The sequence below is a fragment of the Taeniopygia guttata genome, chromosome 25 (assembly GCF_048771995.1).
Source record: "Taeniopygia guttata chromosome 25, bTaeGut7.mat, whole genome shotgun sequence".
NCBI lineage: Eukaryota > Metazoa > Chordata > Aves > Passeriformes > Estrildidae > Taeniopygia > Taeniopygia guttata.
Window position 1 is genome coordinate 2588161 of NC_133050.1, and position 27484 is coordinate 2615644.

At 50.8% G+C, this 27484-nt stretch overlaps 1 protein-coding gene across 1 annotated transcript; it reads right to left on the reverse strand.

The window, feature by feature from the left end:
- Positions 1-547: 547 nt before the first annotated feature.
- On the reverse strand, positions 548-11948 carry LOC100221543 (serine/threonine-protein kinase pim-1). Its single transcript, XM_072918339.1, has 9 exons — positions 11826-11948; positions 8891-8942; positions 8312-8460; positions 8169-8219; positions 7506-7878; positions 6942-7118; positions 6539-6621; positions 2379-2461; positions 548-770 (listed from the first exon to the last, which is right to left on the reverse strand). Exons 1-9 carry the CDS (start codon positions 11946-11948, stop codon positions 548-550), a joined length of 1314 nt encoding a protein of 437 aa, XP_072774440.1.
- Between the last annotated feature and the right edge of the window lie 15536 nt (positions 11949-27484).

Below are 27484 nucleotides of genomic sequence, written 5' to 3' on the forward strand. Positions count from 1 at the left end.
TTTAAGAACTCCCACTCCCAAGTTCCTTGCACTTGTTGTTCACAAAGAGAACAAGAGAAGTCACACAAGTCCTGGCTTGTTTTCCTTTCTTCAAAACTGGTGACAACAAGAGACACCAACTATTAACTTTCACTTGCTTTACTTATTTATTGTTTTTACTTACACATCTCTTTCAGATCCCCATTCACAGCTTTGAGCACAAAGCCTCCAGGCACTGCTTCTTCTCTTAAGATTTCATTAAAAATACCCCTTTTCAAAGCCTGACTCAAGATTTGCCACTAAGTTTCATTTTAAAGCTCTTTCCCTTCATAAACTGTGTTTCCCCAAAGCTTCCAAATTGTGTTCAAAGGTTCAAAATCACCACAAGGAAGATCCAAAAAATGTCTTTCCCTTTCCTTTCCTCCTCCCTCCAGGTATATCAGCCAGACAGAAGGTGTTAGTCCTACTTCCAGAGAAGTTTGCCTCATTTGAACTGCTGGCCTGAAACAGCTACAACAAAATACACCTTGCTGGAAGTATTTCAGCACTTACTGAGCAATTCTTTGTTTCAGTCCTTCTGAGCCAGGGCCCGCAGGTCCTCCTGCAGCTGCAGCTCTTTGCTGACAAGGCTCCACGTGTGCAGCAGCAGCAGCTCCCTGCTGGAGAGGACGCTCTCATTAACTGTGTAATGCCTCATCTCCCTAAAAGCCTCCACAACAACAGCACAGTATTGCAGCACAGAGCTGAGGGTGCTGAACAACCCACTCAGCTTGGCCAGATCTACATTAGTCCTGGCAAAGGAAAACACGAGTGCCATGCAAACCATCACTACAGCTCTTAATCCCTGCTGTCAGAATGGCCAGGAATTAGGGACGAAGGATTTGACAGCAACTGGGCATCACATTTTACTTTATTCCCCGTGTATTCAAACACCTAAATCCTCCTGTCAAAGGAATCCCATCCACATTCACTACTCAACACACAAACTGGAGGTGAAAAATGCCATCTAGCAGAGATAAAGAAAGCCTCCTGACCTTAATAAAGTTCAAACTGGACAGAGGATGAAATGCAAACCAACTAAAACAAAAAACAAAACAAAGAACTTACCAAATATGTTTGATTAACGCGACCAAAACACACAGAAGTTCATTTACAAGCTGAATAGGAAGAAGTTTCCTATTCTCCTGGGATTGATTCTTGTTTTCTCTCATCTTCTAAATTTGTTAGCCATAGAGTATGGAGTAAGGAAATAATTTTATTTATCACCTTGTTCTCCAGAAACCTGAAAAACAAAACTGTGGTAAGCGCATTTCTCTCCCTCTCAAGATTTTTCATAAAGGTGCACAGAGAGAAATAAAAGAGAAAACAATTTCTATTTCTGCTCCTTGTTTTTCCTGTGTGGAATGTGTTTGGAGAATTGTTTACCTGGAGTGAGTGCTTGATCAGATTCTGGTGAGGATTGTTTGAGCCTGATGGCCAATCCAACCCACCTGCGGCTGGACTCTCGAGAGAGGGTCTCAAGTTGTGGGAGAGTAAGAGTCAGAGAAAGTAGTATGCACTTTTAGGATCTTCCTTTTATATAGTATACTAATCCATTTTAGCATAATTATAATAATCATTCAGCCTTCTGAATTGAGTCAGACATTGTCATTTCTTCCCATTGGGTTTTGCCTGCATTTACAATACAAAACAAAATGAAAAACAAAAAAGAAAAGAAAAGAAAAGAAAAGAAAAGAAAAGAAAAGAAAAGAAAAGAAAAGAAAAGAAAAGAAAAGAAAAGAAAAGAAAAGAAAAGAAAAGAAAAGAAAAGAAAAGAAAAGAAAAGAAAAGAAAAGAAAAGAAAAGACCACATTTGAAAGGCAGATCCTCATCAGCAGCTGGTCCATCTCCTAAGGGGGACCATATTCTAGTGCACTTTTGGTGCACTTGCCTGAACTTGTCAGGGCACTCTATGTTAGCAGAAGAGATTTTTTGTGAGGGAGAGGCAAGGGGAGGAGAAATAATGTTCTAGACAGCTCAAATCCATTACTGTGCAACTTCCTGTGCAGGTGGTCCTGCGAGAGGATGGGAACTGGCGGTGCTTGAAATTTAAAAGGTAAAGACACCAGCACAAGGTGTCATTTTGCTTTTTCAAGGCAGTGATTTCCAAATCACAAAGCTCCCCACCATCATCCCACCTACCACAACCTGAAAGCGTCTTGATTCTGTTTTCAAAAACACAAGGGAGGCCTCAGAGTTCAGCAAGTTCTGCCAGGGCAGCCCTTGGCACCCCTGTCTCCATGTCTGTCACCCTTGCTTTCATCCTCAGCCACAGAATTCTTCTACTGTGGACAGGAAAATTGTTCCCATTTCTCCTGTACTTTGCTGATTGCCTTTTCTCTAAGCTGTGCAGGACCCACGTGAGGAGGCTGGGATCCTCTGTCAGCTCATAGGCAGCTCTAGTGACACGGAAAGCACTTTGTAATATTTCCAGAATACGACTCTGAAACAGAAAATGCAACTTATTCTTTTACAGCCAAGACCTAATTATCTAACTTAAAATGAGCAATTTGGCTGGTATCTGATCAAATTCCAGGTAAAATGAACACCACCTGTTCTCAGGAACTCCAGAGAAGGAAAGACACTCGCCCTTCAACACTTCATACTACAGGTGCTGCTCTTACAAGAAGTATTCAGGTAGCAAGAAAATTTTCTCTTTTTCTCCAAGGTTTGATACCTGAAATACTCAGGGTGGATACTCCCAAACCTGAGAGCTCCTGACATGTGAGTTTCTCTCCTGCTGAAGCACTGTTCAGGTAACAAATGTGCTGGCTGGGGAATAGAGACCCCAAAAAGAAAAGGCCCCGACTGCAGGAGCAAACCCACGGCACCCACGTGAGGCTCCATGATGGCAGGAACCTGTTCCAGTTTCAGGGGATAAGGATGGGACTGATTTAGACACAAGCAATAATTTCCCCCTCCACACATACAAAAAACCAACAAGGAACAAATTTTCAAGAGGACCAAGGCAGAGTCAGCGGTTCTTTTCTTTTTGGTACTTGAGATCTTGAAGCCATGCAAGCTTCTGTGGTTTGGGGTTTTTTAGAACTTTCTTTTCAAATTCTTACCTGGGAGCCCTCGTCACACAAAGGACTGTTGAAAAAGGACATGGATTGTCCAATGTGACACTGCAAGTCCTTGAGGAGGGCAAGCCCTGCTCAGTAACATCCAAGCCATCTGTGTGCTGTCTACCACATTCCCGTCCTGAATCCAAACCCAGCTCTTTGCTGCTCCCTGGGAAGGAAATGGATCCTATCCCATTGAAAACCAGTACATCAGCCCATTCTTCAGCCAGCACACCCTGTCTCTCTTTGTCTCACACCTGGACACCTGCTCCAGGTGTATTCTGCGAGGGACAGGATCAAAACTGCACTTAAAATCCTGAAATAGAACCTGCATTGCCTTCTCATCATCCATGAGATGGGTGACCTCATGGTAGTGGCATAGTCAATCAGACAGGAATTTCCCTGACTGCGGACTCATGACTGACACCATGAAAGGTTTCAAGCACCAGCATTTTATTATTCCCCAGTTACAAACTTTTATACCCTTTTCCCTCACATGCGTAATATCTGAGTGCCCTTTTACTCTTTTGTGGTTGGTCAATAAACATCAGCATTCCGTGCTTCTTTTCCTTCAGTGCTGTTCACCTGTCTTATACAGCTGCACCTCGTTGGGAATGAGGCTCGGCTGCAGCCCCATTCCCTGCGTCCCATAATCTGTTCTCCTACATTCCCCTCCGTTATCTCACGCTGCCCTGTCCAGGTGCTGGCACTGTCCTTCCATCACTTCCCAGTAGTGCCAATGATGGCCTTTCCCACTATCAAGATCAGATTATCAGGGCTGGAGTTTCCTGGAGAGTCCAATCCCTTCCTGTCAGATCAGAAAGGGCCAGAGAACACTGAGCCAGCGTGGACCTCCTTGTCTTTCAGGACCTTGGGCAGAGGATTTAGGGGCTTCCTGTTGGGACATATTGGGATGAATCCCATTGTCCTGGCTTGTAAGATAAGCATGTATTCATTTGCCATCTATTGGAGGTTGGGCAGTTTTCTTATCTCTTCCAAGAACAATGTCTCCCTCGGGGAAGTTATCTTCTGTTAATGGGCCATGGAATGACTCACTGCGTGACTGGTAAAATTGCATCATCCCATTTTGAGATGCTCCACCCAGAGGGAGGAGCCATGCATTCCTACCTGCATAAAATCAGCACTTTTTAGGACACCAGGGCAGCCCTTCGCTGGTTTCCCAGGGAAGTAGCTTTCTTCTCTGCTAGGTTCCCAGAGGAAGGCCAAGCTGAACTACTACCAGACCTTCAGGGAAAACTACACCCTTCTACAAGTCACTGCTTTAGCAGCATTTCATCTGCCACTCCAGGAAAAACAGACACCATTTAACTGAACCACTACCAACACCCTGACTCCTCAGGGTGTCAGGTTTCTGACTCTACCACTAGTTTTGTTTGTACTAATTGCATTTTTATTATTATTATTTTTATTTAGTTTTTCTCCTAGTAAAGAACTGTTATTCCCATTTCCATATCTTTGCCTGAGAGCTTTTTAATTTTGAAATGGTGGTAATTCGGAGGGAGGGAGTTTACCTTTTCCATTTCACAGGAGGCTTTTGCCTTCCTTCACAGGCTCCTGTCTTTTTAAACCAAGACACCCATCCAACACCACAGCGTCACAGATATTGTTCTGGTCCAAGTTGTCCCAGGCAATACCACGTGAAAGATCACTGTAACAGCACTGTCCTTCTCTTGTTGGAAATCCTTTGGCACCCAGAGAAGCCAGTGGTACTTGGCAGAGCCAGGGTCTGTGGGACAAGGACACTGGGAGCAGCTAAAAGCAGAGAGGGTGCTCAGAGAGCCGAATTCCCACAGGATTCGGCCACTCCAAGTAGGCCAAGCCATGCTTGGCATGGCTTTGGGCATCAGGGTTCTGCTGGCCCTGGTGGGCTGCAGAGCCACGGAGGGCCGAGCTGAGTGTCAGACACCCCTGGAGAGCTGGGAGAAAGCCTGTGGGCAGGACACGGGGTCCCAGTGACCTCCCATCCCCAGTGCCAGCGTGGTGGCCACACCTGTCCTTCCAGTGGCCCCACAACAAGTGGTCTCCCAGTTGCTTCAGTGCCTGGAAGGATCTCTCAACCCCGACTAGGTGCCAAATCCCAGCGTCCGGCTGGCCATGACCCTGTCCAGAGGTTATGGCCACCCCGGGTCCAGAAGTGGCCGTGCCAGGAGGTCAAGGAGGAGGCAGTGAGAAGAGCCCAGCAGGGCAGGGAGGCGAGGCAATGAGGGGGCAGAGGGAAGGGAGGGAAGGCATTTGGTCCCAGAGGGCCAGGCACTGCAGGCTCGGCTCTGCTGGCTCTCAGGGTGCCCTGGATGGGCAAGATGCTGCCAGGTTCCACCTCACCACATGCCCCTACTGTCCTCTCGTCCTCCCCACAGCCATGACCTCGGGACCAATGGCTCTGCACATCCTTGCCTCCTCTTCTGCCAACACAGTCCAGGGAAAATACTGCCACTACTACTGTTGGTAAATGTGCCTGATAGGCTTGACACACATGAATTTCTGTTTCTTCCTACCTGTGATTACAATTTACTGGGAAGGGATTTGATGGCTAAAATGGGAATGTAAATTATGACTGTGAAAGCTGATGAGGAAGCTACGGCCCTTGTAACTTTGTGTCAAATGTCAGAGAAGACCTATGCTGAAGTAAAGCCAGAAGTGCGAGCAGTCCCACAGAAATGTGGAAAATTAGATATGCAACCTCTCCAAATGACTTTGAAGCCACCGGGACAAGTGGTGTCTAAAAAGCAATACCCTGTTTCAAGGGAGAGAAGGCAAGGGGTTACAGCCTGTTGCTGAGCTCCTGTTCAAGGCAGGTCTTTTGGGGCAACGTATGTCTGCCTAGAACACTGCCATCCCTGCCCAGTAAGAGCCCGGCAGAATTGTAAAGATTTTTAAAGAATTTTAAAGTGTTAAAAAGCAGATGAACTGAGTCTCCTGCCCTAGCCCTTCCAGACAGGGAAAAAGAATTTGAATTTTGTGTGGATGTTGAACAGGAGCATGCCACAGGAGTTCTAGTGGAAGAACACCACAGGGCTGCACTTGAAGACCGATGGCCCATCTTTGTAAAATGTTAAACCCCTCAGCAAGGGGTGGCCCCATGGCCTCCCGCGAGGTACGATCTCCACACAGATCCTGGTTCTTATCCTTGGATCCACAGTGCGGTTTTTCCTGGATTTTAGCCAGGGCTTCCCCTGTGTAAGGGATAGGGATATGTAGGAGGAGTCTGTTGGGCTCTCCCCCACCACCATTAGCAGTTTCAGGCCTCCCAAGGACTCCTGTATTTCCCTTTTCCCCACCAATATCGCTCTTTAGCTGAAGTTGCTGACAAGGACCAGCCCTGAAACACCAAAATGGGTTTGTTGTTTATTTCTCGGGTCCTCAGTCCTGCATGGGACTCGGTAAGTGGGTGCTGCAGAGGCTCCGGCAAGGCATCAAAAACGCCGGCCCCACACCCAATGGTGGCGCGAGATCTCCTCCAGCTGCGGCCTGTCCGCAGGGTGCTTGGCCAAACACCATCGGATCAGGTGCTGGAGCTCTGGGGAGAGAAGCCAGAAAGCGCCAGTCACCGCCAGAAGTCTCCTGCCCAGCTGCCCCCGTCACCCGCGGGGCCCGGGCCGTGCCGCGAGCGCTCTGGGCCGTGCCGGGCTCCCGACCGGCTCAGCCCCGCGCGGGAGAGCGGCACGGCGGGACGCGGCCGCCTCCTCCGGCCGCCCGTGCCGCGCTGACCCCGTCGGCACGGGCCCCTCCTGCGGCCGGCCCGTGAGGGCAGATCCACGTCCCGCGGAGCTGCGTGAGGGCCGCGCCGGGCGTGCGCCGCCACTGCCAAAGCCCGCCGGCTTGAGGCCGGACACCCACCTGGAGAGAGCTGCCGCCGGAAGAAGAGCTTCCCCAGCACGATGGCTTGGTCGTCCTGGAAGGGGAGGCTGCCGCAGACCATGACGTACAGCAGCACGCCCAGGGACCAGGTGGTCGCCGCGTGGCCGTGGTAGCAACCCAGCCAGGTCCACTCGGGCGGGCGGTACACGCGCATTCCTAGGGGAGACAGGCGGCGCTGGCCGGGCGCAGGCTGCTGCCTTCCAGAGCCTGGCACCAGCCTCCTGACCGAGGCAGGGGCTGCGCCCGCGGCCACAGCTTCCCCCCCGAGGCCACCCCGCATCCCCCAGCCAGCTGGCCAAATGCAGGAAACCATTCCACAAGGCCAAGAAGGCCAGCAGAGCAGCCCAGGCCCTTGTGGGCCCGCTGAGCCCAGGGGCCGGGAGCCGCTTTTGCCGCCCCCTCTCTCGTCAGGGCCGGCAGCCGCCTCCTGGGGCACGGCATCTGCCCCGTGCCAAAGGGCAGCCGGCTGAAGGCCGCGGCCCGGGAGGGAACGGGGCCGTGCAGTGCCTGGCACCGGGAGCAGGGCCCAGGCCATGGGCTCACCGGCAAAGTCCGTGAAGGCCCGCTCCTGGAGGAAGGTGCCGCAACCGAAGTCGATCAGCTTCAGGTGGCCGCTCTCCGGGTCAACGAGGAGGTTCTCCGGCTTGATGTCCCGGTGCAGGACGCCGCAGGCGGTGCAGTGCCGCACGGCCTCCAGCACCTGGCAGAAAAGCCAGCGCGCCTGCTCCTCGCACAGGAACCCCTGGTCCTGCTCCTGCAGGAACTCCAGGAGATCCCGTGATGCCCCCGGACGCTCCAGCACCAGCATGAAGCTATCCGGCAGCTCAAACCAGTCGAGCAGCTGGATGATGTTCTGGCAGCCAGAGCCCACCTTCTCCATCAGCACCACCTCCAAGGGCACGCGGGTGCCGTCGGGCTGTGAGGAGGAGAAAATGAGTCCCTGCGGCAGGTGCTGCTGCTGCTGCTGCTGCAGGCCTGGGGCTGTGCTGCGCCCTGCCCGGGATGCCCCAGTGCCCCCTGCCGCAGCCTCCCAGGCGCTTGCGCTTCCTCCCGCCCGGGGGATGCTCGGGGCTGCCCCTGCCCGGCCCCGGCACCGCTGTTCGGCGTGCCCAGGCCCGCGGGGCTGCGGCTCCGCACGCTGAGCCCGCCCCGGGATTCTCCCTGCCCGCCACGCCCCGCTCTGTCCCGCTGGCCCCGCTCGCTCACCAGCTCGTCCCACTGCAGGACCCTCTCCCGGGCCACGCGTTTGATGGCCACCTGCGAGCCATGGGGAGAGGAGGGCTGAGCTCCAGCCCTGCCCCTCCCCGCCGCTGCCCCTCCGCCCAGGCCCGGCCGTCGCGGCCACTCACCGGGCTGCCGTCCGAGAGGCGGATGCCCGAGAAGACGGTGCTGAAGCCGCCGCCGCCCAGCTGCGGGCCCAGCAGGTACCGCTCCTGCCGCTGCCTCCTTTGCCCTGCGGCCAAGAGCGAGCCATCAGCCTTGCGCCCAGGACCCGCCCCTCCCGCAAGTGCCGCGAGTGGAGCGGGCCGGGCCCCCGCGGGCCGCCGCGCTCTCACCCGCTTCCTGCTGCGCGCCGGGCAGCGGCCACCGCCCTGCAGCCGCCGGGCTGGCGAGCGGCAGAGCCGGGCCGGGGCAGCGCGCACAGGCGGCTGCGGCAGCCCCGGGGCAGCGGGGCAGGGCGGCACCGGCGCTGTCCCCGGCGTCGTGGGCTGGGCTCTGCTCCTGCCGACGGCCGGGGCTGCAGCCCGAGGCTTGGCACGGGGGAGACCCAGGAGCGGCTGCAAAGCAGACAGGGCGTTTTCAAGCTGGGCCATCGGAGGCACTGGAAACAGCCAGCGACTGGGCTGCTCTCAGGGGCCCTGGCCTGGCCTGGCCGCGCCCCTCCAGAGCCCCGGCGGAGCCTCAGGCAGCTCCTCAGAAGATCTCACCTGCTACTAGAAAGCCCTTCGCGGCACTCGAGGGCTGTCTCAGGGCAGCTTCCTGCAGATGGAGGAACCTCTGAAGGCTCGTCTCCACCACCAGGCTCGGGCTGTTGCCAGCTGGCAGAACCGGCACAGCGTCCTGGCTGTCCTGGCCGCTGTGGGATGACCACAGCTGGCTCCAGGACACTTGCTGCCCCACCAGCTGCTCCTGAGCAGGCTCCCCCGCATCGGGCTGGGCTCCCATTTGGACTTGTGGGCTTTCCCCTGCCATGTCAAGGGTCAGGATTGCGCCCATGTTGTTGAAGTCCGTGAGTCCAAGGGAGCTGGGAGACCTGTCCACGGGCTCTGCTCCTTCTGCAGGCTGACAGGTCTCACTGAGCCTCTGCGAGGGATGGAGGCTGTCAGAGATAGCAGAGGCTGCTGGCAGGGTGCAGGGTCTCTGACAGCCTGAGGTTCCTGCATGGATGGTGGTGGCTCCCCCCTGCTGTGCCATCCTTGCCGGCCTTGAGGCTCTCCCAGGGATGGAGAATCTCGCTGGGAGCAGCCTCTGGAAGGGATGGAGGCTTGTGGAGGAGCTGGCCGAGGCACAGCAGGGCAGGTGGCCTCGCTCCAGCAGCTCCTTCAGGTCTTTCCACAAGGCCTGCCACATCCCAGAGTAGAGGGGCGCACGTGTCCCGTTGCCATTCCAGAGCTGCAGCATCAGTTCCTGCAGCTCCCGGGCCACTGCCAGGCAGGGGCCGCAGCCGCAGGGGCTGCCCAGGGGGCTGGCGGGAGCACGTGGCCGCTCGCCAGGAGCAGCCCGAGGCCTGGGGAACCTGGGAGCCACAGGGGCTCCTCGCTTCCTCCATGAGCCTCTGGGCCGGGCCCTGGGGGGCTGGCTCCTCTTCGCTGTCCGTGTGCTCCGGCTCCGCGGTTGCCGGTGGCCAAAGGCCCACCAGACAGCCACGGCGGCCAGCAGCAGGACAAGCGCAGTCACCAGGACATCACCGTCACCCATGGCTCCGGCACGTCCCATCGCGACTGCACTGGCAGCTGCCAGCGCTGGCCTGTCCCACCCAGCGACAGCGCGGTGATGTCACAGTGGTGTCACAGTGCTGCGGCCAGCACAGCCCTGGGACATCACAGCCCTGCCTGACGCCAGCGCTCTGCCCTTTGTGCCATCACAGCCCTGCCTCAGCCCCGCCCTCCGCAGTGCCCCAGGAGGGGTAAGGGGGCTCCCTATGGGCACTTGCCAGCTCTCTGGAGCAGAGTGGGTGGAAGATTCTTCTTTAAGAAGGACACAGGGATGAGGAGGGGAATGCTGATGGTCTCACCTCTTTGCTGGCAGAGCATGGGACATGGATTGTCCAATGTGACACTGCAACTCCTTGAGGAGGGCAAGCCCTGCTCAGTAACATCCAAGTCATCTGTGTGCTGTCTACCACATTCCGGTCCTGAATCCAAACCCAGCTCTTTGCCGCTCCCTGGGAAGAAAATGGATCCTATCCCATTGAAAACCAGTACATCAGCCCATTCTTCAGCCAGCACACGCTGTCTCTCTTTGTCTCACACCTGGACACCTGCTCCAGGTGTATTCTGCGAGGGACAGGATCAAAACTGCACTTAAAATCCTGAAATAGAACCTGCATTGCCTTCCCATCTTCCATGAGACGGGTGACCTTATGTTAGGGAACCAGTGAGTGGGAGCCAGGGTGCGCTTGAGTTTCGGGAATGCCGCATCTCCTCGTCTCCTCATTTCCCAGGCAGACCCTGCCACGAGGGCGTGGCCGAAGCGGCCCGAGGATCCGGGCATTCTTAGGAGAATGGTGAGTAGCAGACTTGTGGGTTTGTGGCTGCTGTGCAGCTCAGATCATGCAGTGATGTTTGGTGTTCTTGATTGTAGCTGGGCAAGGGCCACAGGTCGGTGCCTGCAGGAAATTGCCAGCAGGGGAGGCAGCCTTCCTTCGTACCTGATGTGGATTCCCTTCCCCGGACATCCTAGAGATTTTTTTAGGATTGGTGACTGATAAACACAATGTGTTTTGATGGATGGTTTTAGTTAGTGGTGCTTGTTTTGTTTTTTTATTGGGGAACTATTTATCTTGGGGTTTTTTTGTGAGTATTTTAAATAAGGTTTGACACAGTGAGTAGGACTGTCATGTAGTTTATTTTTTGTGAAAACATAAGTATACCTTTAGGTTATGAAATTGACAGGACTACTTTATTGACTACTTACCAAGTCTTTTTTAGGAGTAAATTTTTGTAAGTCTGATTTTGAAATCAAAGAAGAAAAATGATAAGACGAAGGAGGTAGAGAAGTTATCTCCTTCTAGGATAGAAAGGGTTTAACATAGAAACTGCTTTGTCTAATGTTGCGTGGGGCATTTCCGTGCGACAGCCGGGCCGCCCGCGGGGCTCGGCAGCAGGAGAGCCCCGAGCCGGGCAGGGCGGGGCGCCGGGGCGGGCTCGGGGTGGAGCCGGGGCTCTGTGAGGCTCCCCCTCCTGTCCCTCTCTCTGCCCCTCTTTCCTCCTCCCCGCATTCCTCTTCTTTCTCTCTTTCCCGCATTTCCCACTCTCCCCAAAGCAGCTCCGTTCCCTCCCTTTCCCGCTACCCTTCCTTCCTCTTCCCCGTATTCCTGTTCTTTGACCCCCAGACCGTCCCCTCCTCTCCCTCCCAAACCCGACCTCCCACTGCCCTCACTCCGTCCTGTCCCTGCCCCGCTACTCCGTTCTATTCCCCCTCTCTCCCTCCTCTGTCCACCGTCCCTCTTCCTTCCCTGCCGGCCTTTTCCTTCCCTTCCCGCTTTCCTCCAGAGCCCGACCTCCCTCCCACCCTTCCGCATGCCCCGCTCTCCCTCCTCTCTTCCTGCCGCCCCTTCCCTTCTTTCCCCCGCAGCCGCGGGGCTCGGGGCGCGGAGAATAAAGCCCCGAGGGCCGGAGCCCGGCGCCCCCCGGCCCTTGCGGGAGTTCCCGCCCGGGGCCGGAGCTCTCGGCGGATCCCCCCGCGCCGCTCGGACACCGCCCGGCGCTGCCGGACCTGCGGCTCCGCCACCATCGCGCTGAGAGCGGCCCCGCTCTGCGCCATGCCGGCCGTGCCGCGTCCCCGCCGCCTCTGCCGCTCCCAATTTCTGCCCCTGGCCTGCGACAGCGAGGCGGGGCGGGGGCTTCACGCCTTCTGGGGGCTGCCCCCCCTTTCTTGTTGCGGCGGAGTCCCTTTCGGGGGGGATGGAGGTGTGGAAAGGGCTGGAAGGAAGTGCTGGGCTGCTGTCCAGGGCAGTTGGACTCGTTCTGTGCCTTCTTTGGGGTCAGGAAAAGGGGGTGAAGACTCGGGGCTCTGCTGTCATTTGGGGCACCCCGAGGTCCCTAGGAGAGGGAGGCACACTGCGGTGGGGGAGTGGGTGGGTGGCGAATGAGGGGGGGAGGTCACGCTGGGTGCCGTCCCGCAGAGGGACCTAAAGCTGCCCCAAAATTCCCAGGGAGGGGTGTGTGTAGAATACTAAAACCTGGCAAGTGTTTCGTTTTTATAGGTATTGGTAAAGAATAGGTATCTATGGCTAAATTCATTTGGAAAGAAGCCCTCTCTCTATCCATTCATTTGTATCCAGGAATGTAGGAAACTCAGACTGGGGATGGGCAGTAGTTTTGAAAATCATGCCCTAAGGTTTTTATCTCGTGCTGAACCAAGCAAGTGCCCTGAAACCATCGGAGCAGCTGCAGGGGCTGAAGGGAACAGGAAGGGCTCTCCGGCACCTTTTGCCTCCGTTCTCTGCCATTCTCCGTCGCAGTCCCGGAAGAGGCGTCTGTCATGCAGCCTGCCAAAATGAACACCTGTAAAATCCTAGCTCTGCCTTTTGTTTAAGGTGTTTTTACTTCATATTTATGTCATCACAGAAAGCAAGGAAAGAAGAAATGGGACTGGTTCCCACTATTGCTCCGTGCAGGCACTTTTAAAGGCTGCTGTACTTATGTTCTCTTTTTCCACTCCAAGCTTGACTTTCCCCCTCCTTTTTCGAGGTCTGCCGCTTTGGGTGTCCCAAGGAGGGCAGGGTTCCTCAGCAGGGGTCTTAGGAGTTGGTGCTGATTCTGCTTTTTCCGAAGGTGTATCGAAGTGTGCCACCAAAATGACTATTTTCTCCACGGGAAAGCTTTCTCTCAATGACAATCAATGCATGTATGTGTTTTAACCGTGTAACCAGATGGATTAAGAAAAACCAACACCCGTAGTAGATTTCTGCTTGATCTGTGTCTGTAAGAAGTGGGCTGTGTGCTGGAGAGGGAGAGACGCTGTTGGAGAGTGGCAACAGCACCAGGTGAGAGGTGGGATTTAAATCTTCCAACAACAGAAGCACTGGATGTGCAAGAGCTCAGTTTTCCACCCCTCACACAAGTCTCTTCTTTAAGATGTACTATTTTAAGCAGCCTCAGCCAGATATATTAAAATACTGCTCCAAACAACAACAGAATGAAAATGTTCCACCAAATGGGGAAAAATAAGAAAAGTCTGTCTGAAGTTCTCATGTTGATTTTGCAAAGTCAGATGCAAACAAGGCTTGCCATCTTTCTTTCCTAGAAAAATGTAGATATTTGATAGAAATTGATCTCTGAGGCTGCTAAGTTGGGGCGAGGAGCAAAACAGGCTCCAGAGAATCTGTGGTTGTGTCACCCTTGGAAGTGTTCGAGGCCAGGTTGGATGGGGCTTGGAGCAACCTGGTCTAGGGGAAGGTGTCCTGAGTATGGTGAGTGCAGGAAAAGAAACTTTTGGTTTTCCTGAGATGCTGCCTTTGCAAGGGGAGGTCACAAATACCTCACGTAGTTTGAAATGCCCTGAGCAGAACCCAACTGTGCTTCCTCACAGGTGATGAGGGATTTTCACTTGTATTTTAAGGGGGATTTTCACAGGGCAGTGCCAGAGCAGCTGAATGTGTTTGACAGGCAAAGAGGGCCAGTGTGGCAGCAGCTTAATTCAATGGAGCTTTTCCTTCTGTGATCCTCTCTAACCTGAGGCACTCTGGGGCTCTTGAACCTGGCAGCTGGGCAAGTTAATCACTGTAGCAAGTGATAAATTAACCAGCTCCACTCTCCTTAGCATGGGTGTGATGAGCATTTTTTAGTAAACCAGTGAGCACTTGCCAAGATGGGAGCTTGTTCTTTGCCAAGGAGGAGGGAGAAAATATTGCTTGGAGTAAATAAAGCAACCCTGCTTCCCCAGGAGGAGGAAAAGCAGCAATTAAAGATGTGAGTGCTGCAGGGAATAATTTGCACAAGGATATATCTTGTCTGCTACGTTCCAGGAATGTTCCAAATAAACCATGCCTCTCCTGACCTTTATTTTTCTGAATTTCTACCACGTGATATAAGAGACGCTTAATAAAAAAACCCAAAACACTCTGTGGTGAGGCATTTCTTCCTTTCTTCAGGCTGCCTCTTTCTTTTGTTCCCTCCAGAGCTCTCTCTACATTTCTGCTGTTGTTTGGAGCACATGCTTACCTCTTTCCTGATCCCCTGGGCTTGCTTTGGCTCTGGGTGTCATGGACACTCTCAATTGTGGTTTTTTTTTTTTTTTTCCTCCATCTACCTCTTTTTCTTCAAGTGCTTTTCCTTCATTAACCTGTGGAGCGATGGATTTTTCTCACCTTTTATTACTTAGTGCTTTTTCTTCATTCTCTAAAATGAACTTTTCACTTGCCCTGTGGCTGTTAGATGCCAGAAATGGGAGCATTAATTCTTTCTCTACTGCTTGTCTGAGCTTTCACAGGGAGCTGAGAGCTCGTTGGGGTTAAACTTGACTCACTTCAGTGCCTTCCTGGATCCTGCCTGTGTACTTGGACACTTTAAGGGAATAAAGTCTCAGTGTGGAGATTACAGTTGTGAAATGATGGCTTTTTTGGAGAAGACAAGGATGCTGTTGTCAATCTTTTCAAGGTTGAAATCCTTTCTATTTTATCTTGGCCTTTATCTTTTTTGAGGATAAACTGAGCACCTTGTTTTGGGGACAAACAGGCTCAGATCAGCACAGAGGTGGCTGTGACAGGTACCCAGTTTTGGAGGGAAGGGTGCAGCTCCTTGGGGTGTGTTTGTGTGGGGCTGTAAGGTTTGTGTTGGGTTCCTGGAGCATTAGGAACACCCCACTGGGAGATGCACATCAGGAAATGGATGTATAAAGGGCCTGAAGTGGGACCAGCTTTGGTGAAGGGTTCCATAGGAAAAAGTATTTTTACTGGGATTTTGGACATTTGAAGCTCCTTCTCATAGCCTTTGCCTGATGAACATTCCCCCTTTGCAAAAGCGTGGGGAATCCTGAGCTCACACAATGAAAATCCCTAATAATGATATTTTTTCCTATTATCCTATTTTTTCCCTATCCCAGCAGGACTCAGAGTAAAAGAATATGTGTGAGTTGCCTGCCTTTGACTTTGTGACAGGAAAAATGCTATGGGGAAAGTGATCAGAGGAGCATCACTGCTCTGCCCTTAATTTTCCTGCACAAGTGAGGATGATTTAAGAACCAAGGCACAGCCAAGACCTTTCCTCCTCCTGTGCTCATCAAGCAATCACTGCCTCATCACAGCTCAGCTTCAAACACCTCGTTTGCATCTGGCTGACCTTGGCTCCCCTCCGTGGATGGGAAGATGAAGAGGTGGAAGTGTACAAGATTGGGATTTTATGGGTGAATTGTGAAATAGTGGCTGGTGCAGGCTGGAAACATTGTCTGCTGTGCCATGGAGGATGAGAGTAAATGGGTTAAAGAGGAGATAAAAAGGGCAAGGCACCTGGTCAGTTACTGTTGAAGGAAATGTGGGAAAAAACTACATGTAAGAAATATGTCAGAGATGGTCATTAACTGCACTGCAGGGTCAGAACTCTCTTACTGATTGGCCCTGTAGTGAATATTGGAAATTATTTAAAAAGCTCTTACCTGACTGAGGGCTTTTAGTGGATATTTGGGGGAAGCAAAGGAACACTCTTTCTGGCAGAACTTTTCTTCTAATTTAAGCATGATCCTCTTTCTGAGATAACAACTCCTTTGAATAAACTGAAATATCTTCACCATTAGTTCTGGCAGGAGCTGGATAAAGTTCTCATTCGGGTAAACTTTAATCCAACATATGTCTGTAAAATAATAAATTTAATGGGAACCATCAAACCTATTGTATGAATAAGGATGGTGCTTAGGGCAAGAAGAAAGAGTAATTAGGAGTGGACAAATAATGAATGATAGTGGGAAAATTATAATTTATCCTGGTTTAGGGGGAATATTTAACTAAGCTAAGATAAAAATCTACCTTCATTGCAGGCTAAGCTTTGTAACAGAATTCTGCTGAGCAAATGTAATAGTCCTGGGCTCCAGACAGACCTTTAGATTCAAGTGTACCTCTGGTTTGAGAAAGCTCAGGGCTTGAGCAGCATTTTATGGCTTTGGTCTTGACCCCTGGGCTATAAATGCTCCTGTAAAAGTAATACCAAAGTTACAGCTTCTGCTAATTTCTATGAGTTCCAATGGAGAAAGGTCCACCTGGACTTTGGGGAGAGTTTCTCAGAGCAGAACATTTCAAGCACTATTAAACTGCATTCAAACTTCCTTTTATTGGGGCATAAATGTCACACCCCGGTCTATCAGTCTGACAGTTCTTTGAGAACAGATAAGCTTTACAAACTACTTTAAAAATAATTTCACTGACAGGTTTGCAGCTCTGAGAATGCTAATAAACTGAAATGGCATTTCACCCTGCAGTAGCCACTAAGTAATTATGATTGTCTGTAGGCAGACTAATGAAACCAGCTGTTAACAACCTAATGAGAATTTAAACCATCCCTCTGCTCCACAGACACATCCCTTTTCTGTCCCTAATTATCCTGCACCCAGTGCTACCCAGAGAAGTTTAGTGTTGCTTGATGTTCTGGTAAAAACTGCCTTATTTTGGAGAAGTGGTGCTGCTCTTCTCGGAGGTGGAGTTTCATGTGGGCTGCTGCCATGCTGGGGTCACATCACAAAGTCCAGTTCTTGCAGGGGCTGGGGAGCAGGGAGAGCTCTGATAGCACAGCATGGGAAAACTGGCATGGAGGGATTCTGGTTTAGTGTGTCCCCCAGTGGCAGACAGCATTAGTTACTGATAAGTCTTTAGTTCAAAGATAAGATGTTGTTGTTTTGGCTCTAATCTTTGGCTGCTTTCAATACAGTTTCCCCTGGCAGTTAAGATACTGTTTTTCTCTTGCTATCAATCCTCTGTCCTTCCAGAGGACCTTTAAAGGTCCCTTTCAAGCCAAACTATTCTGTAATTCTTTGGATACATGATGAATAGCAACATGTATTTTACTCTCATTATGCATGATATTACATCCTGTCTGGCCTTTTGGGGTTCTTTCTTCTCCAGGTCCTTGTGAATACTGTCACTTCTATATGCTCTTAATTTTTTCTGTTGCTTATCAGTGAGCATTTTCAGTTCTGCCACCCATGTCTTGAGCAAGTTTTCTGTGACTCGCTGCACCAGACACCAGGTTAGTCCAAAGAAGAGCATTAGGAAGTATCCAGCTGTATTTCCTCTTCTTCCTTCTCTGTACATGCTGCTGTTTTGAGCACTCTGGCTTTCTGAGCTGCCTTACATGTCTTGATCCTTTTCTGGATAACTAGAGGGATATCAGGATTAAATCCCGTCTCAGCTCTGAGGTCTGGCTTTTGAAGAGCCCCAGTCATCCTCTCCTGCTCATCTCATCCTGGCCTTGATGGAAATATTCTGTCTTCATGGGATTGTTGTTCAACTCTGTGCATCCTGGAACTGCTTTTCAGTGAAAGTTTATGAGTCTTTGAAAGGTTTCCTGGTGTGGGAATGCCAATCCTCAATCCTAATACTTGATGGGGGTTGCAGTTGCCTGAGTTGTGAAACCTCCTGAAAAACATTGTTTGTTCTTTTTTCCTTAACTTTTCCTTGACTGTTTTCATCACAGATCAGGGAGTTTGGGGATGTCTTTTCGAAGGGAATTTTAATGAATCTCCTGTCTGGCATTTCAAAGGGGAACAGTGGCTTGTTTTTGTTAACCAGCACCTGCTTACAATCAAATTAGCCAACTGCCTTTCATTAATCATAATATATTCCAGGAGAGCAGAATAACAAGGGAAGAAAAATCAAGTGGTGACAACTCTGTGACTGAACCTGGACTTCCCCTTTCCCAGGTGCAGGATTCTGGGCAGCCGTGTAACCCATTGCTGTCCATCTTGAGCTCTGCCATGCAGTGCCTTGGGTTTCCTGGGAGGGAAAAACATCCAATCCCTCAGCTCCAGGTTCACACTTGTACAGTCACCTGCAAATCCAGAGGCCAATGGGTATTTCTGCCTGTGGTTCGTGTGCCTGGGATTTGCACACAGGAGCTTTGATTTTGAAAGTTTGGGCAGCCTGGCTGCTCAGGGAGGGATCCCTCTGGCTGGAAGGTCTCTGAACTCTCTCCTCCGTGTGAGGGGCTTGAATCTTGTTCTTTCCTTACCTCCTTATCCGCAGGTTTCTTGGTGGAGGCTTTTGCATGGAGACAGGAGAGTATGGCAGGAATGCTGGAATTAAACAGTTATGTCCAGGGTCTGGTTTTGGGTAGTTGATTGATCCCTTAGCTGCTGGACCTTAAAATTCTTTAAACTCCATGGCATCTCCTCTTACCAGTATGGGACTGAGACAACACTGAGCTTCTGGGCTTTTCCTGGGTTAGCAGAACAAACTATTGCACTTCTAACCTGTGCACATCAGCACTAACCTGAGGCTTCACCCCACTCATTACAATCATGAGGGGGTAGTTGCTTATACCTTTCAAAGAATTGGATGCCTCATAGGATTCTGGTTGTGAGCTTTTCTCAAAAGCATGGTGAGATGAGGTGTGCAGGACTCATTTCTTCAGAAGGGCAGGAGAAACCACTGAAGGCCTCCTTAGCCAGCAGTCTGACACAGATTTGCTTCTGAAGCTTTGTAATTTGTCCTTATTATGTTCTGTGTGTGATTTAATGAAAGCTTCTTTCTCTACTGTAATTGAGCTCTTAATCTCATCTGAAAAGCAGAGCACAATCCCTTCAGAGATGCTGTTTGAGGAACAGCCTGTTTGTGTTTCCTCTGCCATGGTGTTACTCATGGAGCTGCTCACTCCTTATTTAAGAGCAGAAAATAAACAGATTTCTCTGAGTCAAAAATACATTGGTTATGCCACACAGAGTAGGTTTAAACAGAAAACTCCTCCACTGCTCGACTGAGCAAGCAAGATATTCCCTGGCTCTGCAAAGAATATGAAGGAGTGAGTTTTCCTCAGTGAGCTCCTGAGGCCTCATGCAGGTGATGCTCAGCAAATGGCGCATGGGCATGGCAGCTGTCAGCAAAACAAGTGGCTCTGGGCAGGTAAAAGTTGGCAGGAGATAAGAGTGGAAAGTCAAAGTAACCGGTTGCTGAAAATCTTGTAAGAGGAATAATGACATTGGTGAAATTCCCTCCATCTGAAAGCTTCAAAAAGCATTTTTACAAAAATCCACAAAAATGTCCTGATTTTGATCAGTCTGATCTTCCTAAATAGTAATTTACAATCAGAATTAGGAGTTGACAGATACTATGAAGGCTCAGCAGAGGATTTTTCATTGTGACCTTAGTACATATTTTTTACTGTGCTGTGGTTTGGAAGGAAGCCCCAAGCTCCAGCTGCAGCCTGGGGAGACCCTGTTGACCTAAACCCTCCCCAGAGCTGCTGTGGGATTGACCCAGAACCAGAATCTGTAGGGAACTGTGTAAAACACTTCCCACTAGAAAGCACTTGAAGCTTGATGGTGATGCACAGTTCCCAGCTCAGACCACAGGCAGTGCCAGTAGTGACCAGTTTGTGCCTGCTCTGCACAGAACTGATGGCTGTGAGTGGGAGAGCTGTGGGATGAAGAGGCTGATGACTTTTGGGGCACACAGAACCTTCCATCTCTACTGCTTTATCCACACTAGAGAGTGGAATTTCCTAGAGAAATTCCTGGAGAGTGGGAAGGATGAAGAGCAAAACATTCTCTGCCAGTGGATGCTGTGCTTGTTATAAACACATGAGTTACATCTTGTAGGAGTTCTTGCTGTCAATCCACAGGGATTCTAGGCTGAGATCTGCTCATCTCTGTCATTTGCCAGGGGAGTGAGGACCAGACTCTGCACCACACTTCCAGAGCTGGGGACGGTGGGTTGAATCACATCCAGAGACAGGATGAGGAATGGCTTGTGTTTTTTCTTGCCGTGCACAGCAGATATCCTAATTTAAAGCTGTGCTGTCTTCCCAGATTCTGCTTCTTCCTCTGAGAAGACCCATTCATTTTGACCCTGTTCCTTCCACCCATCCCACTATAGATTTCCAGTGCTGGAGTAATTGGCACTACTGGATGAACCTTCGATGTGATGAGCAGTGGATTTTTGTAGACAACATGCCAAATAAAAGTGCCACAAATAAAAGATCAATGACTTCTTTCCTGGAGAAGAAATTAAGGTAAAATCTTTTCATGCTATAGACTGAGTGTACAAAGCTAAAGAGGTAGAAGATGGAAATGAGACTGTCTCCTGAGAGGAGTAAATTTGTCAATTTAGCAAATTAGAGAGAATATGCTTTCACCTTGGAAGTAGTCAGGTACCAAAATGATGCCACTTTGAGTAGGCAGGGCTGGGATGGGAATTGCTCCTGTGGGCTTTGACAGATCTATTCACACAAGGGCCCATTTGCTGGTGCCAGCCCTGGAAGCAGGGCCTGGAGAGACAGCTGGTCAAGGACAATTTCTCTGACTGATTTTACAGCACGTTTGACAGAGCTTTCCATTCTCTTTGCACCCTGTGGATGGTGTCCTGGATGAGCCTGCCCTGCCACACGCTGCCTGTGTGGTGGCACTGAGGTGGCTTTCATGAGGCACCCGGGCCTGCAAGGGCCCTGTGCCCTCAGCCAAAGCTGTGGCAGGTCAGAGGGAATTTAATGAGTTATTCAGCAGCATCAAAGGCCCTGTGAGAAGTAATTAGTGCTGTGAGATGAAATCAGAGCATTTAATGCTTTTTGCATAGGATTGGGTGCTGCTGCAGAAACTCCCACCCAGAGTGTGGCAGCCCAAGGCCTCAGGGAGAGGGATGAGGCCCGACCAAGCTTTTTGTCCAAAATCAGCCCAAAACACATTCCCTCCTTATGCAAGTAACTTCTTTTTGGTGCCTTCTGCCAGAAACAGGGCAAAAATTGGGAGAGGGGGAACACCAGCCCTGAAATGCTGAGGAAAAAGAGCTCTGTTCCTCAGGGCTGCTGTGGAGGGGGTCAGAGGCAGCGTGTGCCAACGGGTGAGTCCCTTCTGCATCTGCTAACGTGCTCCAGATTTTATTTAATTAATTAGCAGCAGGGGGAGAATGTGTAATCAGAGAGTGCTGCTGGAGTAACAGGAAATAAGACGTTCTCAGGTGCTGGAGCTGCTCTCAGGTGCTCCTGGCTCTGCTAGCCAAGGTAAGGGGGCAGTGACTCAGAGGAGGAGCAGGAGCAGCTGCTGGCACCCTGCCTGCTCAACACTCAGATTTGCTGCTCCCCAGCACGGACCTCAGGTCCCTGCAGCAGCTTTCCATCCAGGAGTGGTGTGCAAAGGGCTGGTGAGCCCCTGGGATGTGATGAGATTAATTTTCCACATCAGTCCTACCTTGCTGTGTTATTTCCTCCCCTAGCGAGAGAATGTGCTGGGATCCCTTTCAGGGGGCCTTTTAATAAGTAAAACACTGCAGTGCAGACAATGCACTGCACCTTCCCCTGCTGGTGTCCAGCCTGGATCAGGGCAGGTTGGATGCCACATGGGATCCATCCTTTGCCATGCCATGTGATCCTCCATGCAGTAGGGATAACAAGGCCAGCACTGGGGAACCCCAGGTGCTGCAGCAGTGATATTTTTGGGAGAAACACGGAGCTGTGCATGGCCAGCTTGAAGTCTGCAGTGGTGTGAGCACCAGGCTCGCCATGCTGAGCCCAGGGCCACAAGCAGTGCTCACCATGGCTGGGACACTGAGTCAAGGAGCTTTGCAAGAATTGTTTAGCTTGGAAAAGCTCTCAAAGCTCATGGAGTCCAACCATTCCCGCAGCAGTGCCAAGTTCACCACTGAACCATGTCCCCAGGTGCCACATCCACACCTCCTTTAAATGCCTCTAGAGATAGTTACTCCAGTGCCCTGGGCAGCCTGTGCCACTGCTAGACTGCTCTTTGGTGAGGAAATTTTCCTAATATCCAATCTGAGCCTCCACTGGTGCAACTTGAGGCTGTTTCCTCTTGTCCTGTTGGTTGTTACCTGGGAGAAGACTCTGTGCACACACACACACACACAGAGAGAGGGACAGATGGGCACAAGGCATGGGAATTCCCTTTGACTCCTCAAGCACAAACCTAGGGGGATGGTCCTATTATTTTTGCATAGCAGGTAAAAACTGAAGCAGTGAGCTGTATCCTAACCAGGTAGATGCGGGTAGAAAGATGCTTTGAAAGGGGATAAAACTTGCTGCCAGGCTTTCCTCCATGAGCAAGTCCAATTTATTTCTCTCTTCTTAATTTTTTTTTTCTTTTGGTTCTGTGTTATTCCTCCGTTGGCAGGAGGCTGCAGGCATTTAATTTTTTTTTCAAGTTACCTTCTGTACCTCCTGTGTGAGAGAAACCAGTGGCAAGTTCTTTAATTTCTTAGAGTTTCAGGCATGTGTCATGTAGCTGTGCTGCACCCCGGGGGCCAGGCTCTGCCTCTCCCTGCTCCTGTTGGTGCTGACAAACTGTCCTCTGAGATTTTTATTTGTAAACTACCTCTGACCAGCTTCCACTATGCTTTAAAAATTCAGCACCACGTTTGTGGCTGAAAAGGTCCCAGGAGCTGGGGAGAAGGATTTGAGATGCAATTTGCATCACAGAGTTGTTACAGTGGGGAAAATGATGAATCCCTCCTGTGTCTGGAGCTGCTAATCTTGTTCTGAACATTGAAAACCTCTCAGCTTCCCTCATTGTACCTAAATTTGATTACTGCTTTGATTTCACACCTCTTTCATGCAGGCTTTTCCTCTCTCCTTGGCTGGAATTGTCAGGCCTGAGAAGAGAAATTTTGTTGAGCCTTGGGACAGTTCCCATCCTCTATCCCGGCTCCCAATGCTGCTTGTAATGATCTTGGGAACCTGAGCATGAGGGAAACTGGGAGGAGTTTAGTGAGAGGCAAAGTAAGGCACAGAGGTGAAAGTAAAAGTGCAGAGTCTGGGTTACCAGAGTCTGCTGTGATGTGGGGATCTGGGCCATGCAAAGTGATGTTTTTCTCTGTGAATGGCCGATTCCTTCTGTATCTCCTCCTGAAATTCCTGTGCACCTGGGCTGGTGCTGGAAGTGCAGCCACACAAAGTCCCCACAGAGCTGTGTGGGACCCCGTGGGAATCATTTCTTTGCTGCTTTTGATGAAAAGCTGTGACAGCTCTCTGCAGGTTGGGGCTAATTAGAGATGTTCTGTCAGGTTCAGATGTTTTGGTGCCCGAGCAGGGAGTGCAGAACAGGGATGACAAGCGCTGACATTTGCTGTGCAAGAAAGTCCAAGGGACAAACTTGTGCCAATGAACGTCACACCTTTAACTAGGAGGATCAATTTGTGTTGTGCATGTCCCAGAGTCTGGTGACAGAGGGGGCTTCCAAAGGAAATCTCGGTCCATGTAGGACCAAGGCCCCTGTGCTGAGGCTGCCTCCAGGCTGGTCCAGCCCCTCAGGGTGCCCAGGAACAGGGGCTGCCCACAGCCCAGTGCACCTCGCTGGCCCTGGTGTTAGCGTTCCGGAACACACATAATCACAGGATTTGATTATATGCAGGTGCTTTTACTAAGAGCTCTGGGAGTCAGGGGTACAGACCCAAATCTGACTCTGACATGGCTTTCGAGCTGAACGCATTTTATATTCTATCGTTGTATAATTTACACATTAATTATTAAACATATATTGTTCTATTATATACATTGACATGAGTTTCTCGTGATCTTTCTTAGGGCCCTGACCACAGTTTCTCATGTTTCTTCTTATGATTAAACAGTAATTATATTTAATTACTAAACAATCATCATATCTAAGAATTATACAATTTATCGTCTACTAGCTACACAGGTGCAGTTCTAGCAAGTACAAGTTCTTCATGTGCTTAGGGTACTTATTTTTCCAGGGCCTACTAAGCTTATTTTTCCTGTTAACCCTAAATCCCTATAATTTTAAAACCCTTCTACTATCACTAGGTACCCAGGCAAGAGCCATGGATGAGGCTGTGCAGGACCACGCAGGCTCAGCCCTGCTCCAAGATGGTATCCCATGGGACAGGGCACGCTGGGATTTGCCCCTGCAGCTCCCCAGTGTGTCCAGAGAGACTGCAAGGAGACAGTGACCTCTGTCAGTGGGACCCCTCTGTGCAGGTACCCCCACTCCTGGGGTGGCTGTGCCAGCTCCCCCATGAACCTCCCGCCCTGGGAACCTGGAGCAAGCGGAAAACACAACTTTGCCAATACTGCCTGTGCCTGAAGCAAATGGAAAGAGAACTGGGGTGTGAAAAATCAGGGTTGTTTATTTACAGAAGAACAGCAATGAAAACACAGAACACATTGACTTTTGTAAGAATATTTGTAATAACAACAATTTATTGAACGTATATACCTAAGAACATATCTAACAACAATATTAGAAACATATTTACAGAAGACAAAACAAAGCCCTAAAACCTATATCCTAAAGGCAACAACAAACTCTAAAACTATGTACAAAATGGTGCCATCTCGGCCCGGGATCTCCATCAGTCCTGGAAGAAAAGCAGGTGCCATGGTCACTCCAGTCAGGCACAGAGGGCTCTTCCGTGTGTCCCCAGGCTGGCACAGTGGGACCCTGCTGCCAGAGCTGAGGCTGGCTGGGTCTGGGGGCTGGGCCCCAGGCACTGGGATGGGGCTTGTGTGGCCGGAGCAGGGACCACCCAGCCCAGCCCCAGCCTGGCTGCAGGGAACCCACTCGTCCTGTGGGGACCATGTACCTGTCGCTGCTGGAATCGGTCTTCATCCCAGGACCATGGCCTCCTCTTCATCTTTTCCATCAATGTCCATGTCCTCAGTGTACTCTTCCATTTCCACATCCATCTCCTCTTCAACATCCACCTCCATCTCTTCCTCTTCAGTGTGTTCTCCATCCACTTCCATCTCCTCCTCCATATCAATCTGTGTGTCCACCTCCACCTCTTCCTCTCTGTCTGCGACAGCCTGCAGAGGTAGCAAAACCTCAGAGTGGAGTCCCCTTCCCACCCCATCCCCCCAGAACTCCAGCCCACCCGGGCAGCTGGGGGGATCCACCTCCATGGAGTGGCACCGTACCTTTCTCAGGACAAAGGTGATCATCCTGCAGGGATGGATGACACAATCCAGGCCTTCAGCAGCTATCGAAACTGATGATGGGGGTATCCGGGGGCAGGAACAAGAAGGGTGGCAGGAGCGGGCAGGAGCAGCGTGCAGGGTGTGCTGACCCCAGGGCCAACAGTTGTGTTGTGCTGCTTGCTGGCTGCTGGCAGTTCCAGGTGGGACATGGATTGTGACGTGACAGCTGAGCTAGAGAGCCTTTGGTTCCACGCTTAGCAACGTTCCCCCAGACCATGGTGCTCAGAGCCCTGTTCCCAAGGATGGGGCATCCACAGCCTGGGCCAGTGCCTCAGCAGCCTCAGTGGGAAAGAGCAGCTTCCTGAGATCCAACCTCAATCAGCCTCCTGCAGCTGAAAGCCATCGCCCCTTGTGCTGTTGCCACAGGCCCTGTTGAACACTCTGAACACTCTGTCCCAGCCTTTCTTGTGGGACCCTTGCAGTCCTGCATCAGGAACTGAGCGATGGAAGCTTTAGGCCCAGGTTTGCCTCTAAATGTACAAAATTAATAACAGTGGAGGGGAAGATGGTGGGACACTGGTTCTGCTCTAACTGGTGAATATTTTCTTTTTTTTTTTTTCTTCTTTTCTATCATTCTGATGCAGATTGAAATGAAGCTTGGCACAATATCCATTTTCTTCTCCATTTGTGAAACACGGAACAAAGTCTGGGCAAGCTGATGTTGCAGAGGAAAATCTGCAGATGTACTGGTTATCCTGGGCCTGGAGGATGAAGTTAAAGCCAGCCAAAAGCAATTTCTGGAAAGTCAAGCCTGGTGTACATTTTCTCGAGTTTGGCTATGCCAAGTTCACCTCTCACTTATAAAAAAGCAAACAAAAAACTCAAACATAAACAGACAAAAACCCAAAAAAACAAACCCACACAAACCAAAAAAATACATTAAAAAACCCAAATAAAACCAAAGTGAATGAGGAGTTAGTATTAGTTGTGAGGACATCACAGCAGGCAAATGGCTGCTTCCCACCATAAAAAGCCACAGAAAACAGCTGCTCCAAAATATACCCAGCAGGAGAACCATAAAAGTGATACATAGCAACTTTGGGGGCAGCTCCCCATTAAGGTGAAGGATGAGCACACAGTGGTACAGATCCAGCATTCCCCACCCTCCAGGCTGCTCTTTGCTCCTGATGAAAGACCCTTGCAGGTCTGTGGCCCCTCTCAGTGCATTATAAATCATTCCCACAGCTCTCAGTTGAGCCACTGGCATTTCCAGAGCGAGATCCAGGCACAATCCTACTGCCTGCTGAGCCTCTCTGGGAGATCCTGAGCATCTTCCTGCCTAGAGCCACAAAAGAGCTCAGGCTCTCCCTGACTGGGTTTTCAGGGGAGGTTTCCATATCCCTGTGAGATGTGTTCATCCCTCAACACATCTGATTTTATGTACAATGATGTGTTTGGGTTCCTTCCCTTCTCCTGTGTGCCAGTGCGAAGTCACCCATGTGAATGGAGGGTATTGTGAGCAGGAAAATGCATTCCTGGGTTGCTTTATCGCTTCACTGTCACTCAGCTGAACAGGGTCCTTATCTTAGAGGGACTTACAAGAATGGGTAGGAATTTTGGCTCTGAGAGGAGCAGAAAGCACATTTTCTGCACCACATTCCCAACAGATGCTGTTTCCCTGGCAAAACAGTGACTGTCATTCATGTTCCTGGGAAGAATGTGAAGAGCCATTCAGAGATGACAGGTCCACCTGGCCTTTGGCTTTGTGTACCTCATTTCACATGTCCAGTTTCAAGGGCCATGAAAAGAGGCCACCTTTTGCCCTGGCAGTGCTGATCCCTCCTGCTGATGCCCTCCCTCAGCGTGGGAGGAATGCAGAGCTGGTCTCAGAGAAGCACAGGGCTTGAGGGTTCCTGTGTCATGTCCGTGTGTTGGTAACCATTCTTGAACCACCTAGTTCTTGTCTCTTATTTATTGAACTCTGGTTGGTTTCTGGAATTGGTGAAGGATGTGGAGCTGCTGGAGCCACTCCAGGGAGACCTTTGAGCTCCTTCCAATGCCTGAAGGTGCTTGAGGAGACCTGGAGAGGGACTTTGGAAAAGGGTCTGGAGGGAGAGAACAAGGGGGAATGGGTTCAGCCTGACAAAGGACAGGTTTAGAAGGAGAGTGGGAAGAAATTCTTTTCTGTGAGATTGGAAAGAGCCTGGAACAGACTGACCAGAGAAGCTGTGGCAGCTCCATGCCTGGAGGTGTTCCAGACCAATTGGACGGGGCTTG

What these genes read in the sequence shown, in the direction of transcription:
- LOC100221543 (XM_072918339.1), bottom strand. Translation starts at nt 11,948, where the DNA reads ATGGCGCAGAGCGGGGCCGCTCTCAGCGCGATGGTGGCGGAGCCGCAG. An exon ending in GGCCCCGGGCGGGAACTCCC is followed by an intron (nt 8,943 to 11,825) that starts GCAAGGGCCGGG and finishes CTCCATCTGCAG; the next exon opens with GAAGCTGCCCTGAGACAGCC. An exon ending in GCCTCTCGGACGGCAGCCCG is followed by an intron (nt 8,220 to 8,311) that starts GTGAGTGGCCGC and finishes CATGGCTCGCAG; the next exon opens with GTGGCCATCAAACGCGTGGC.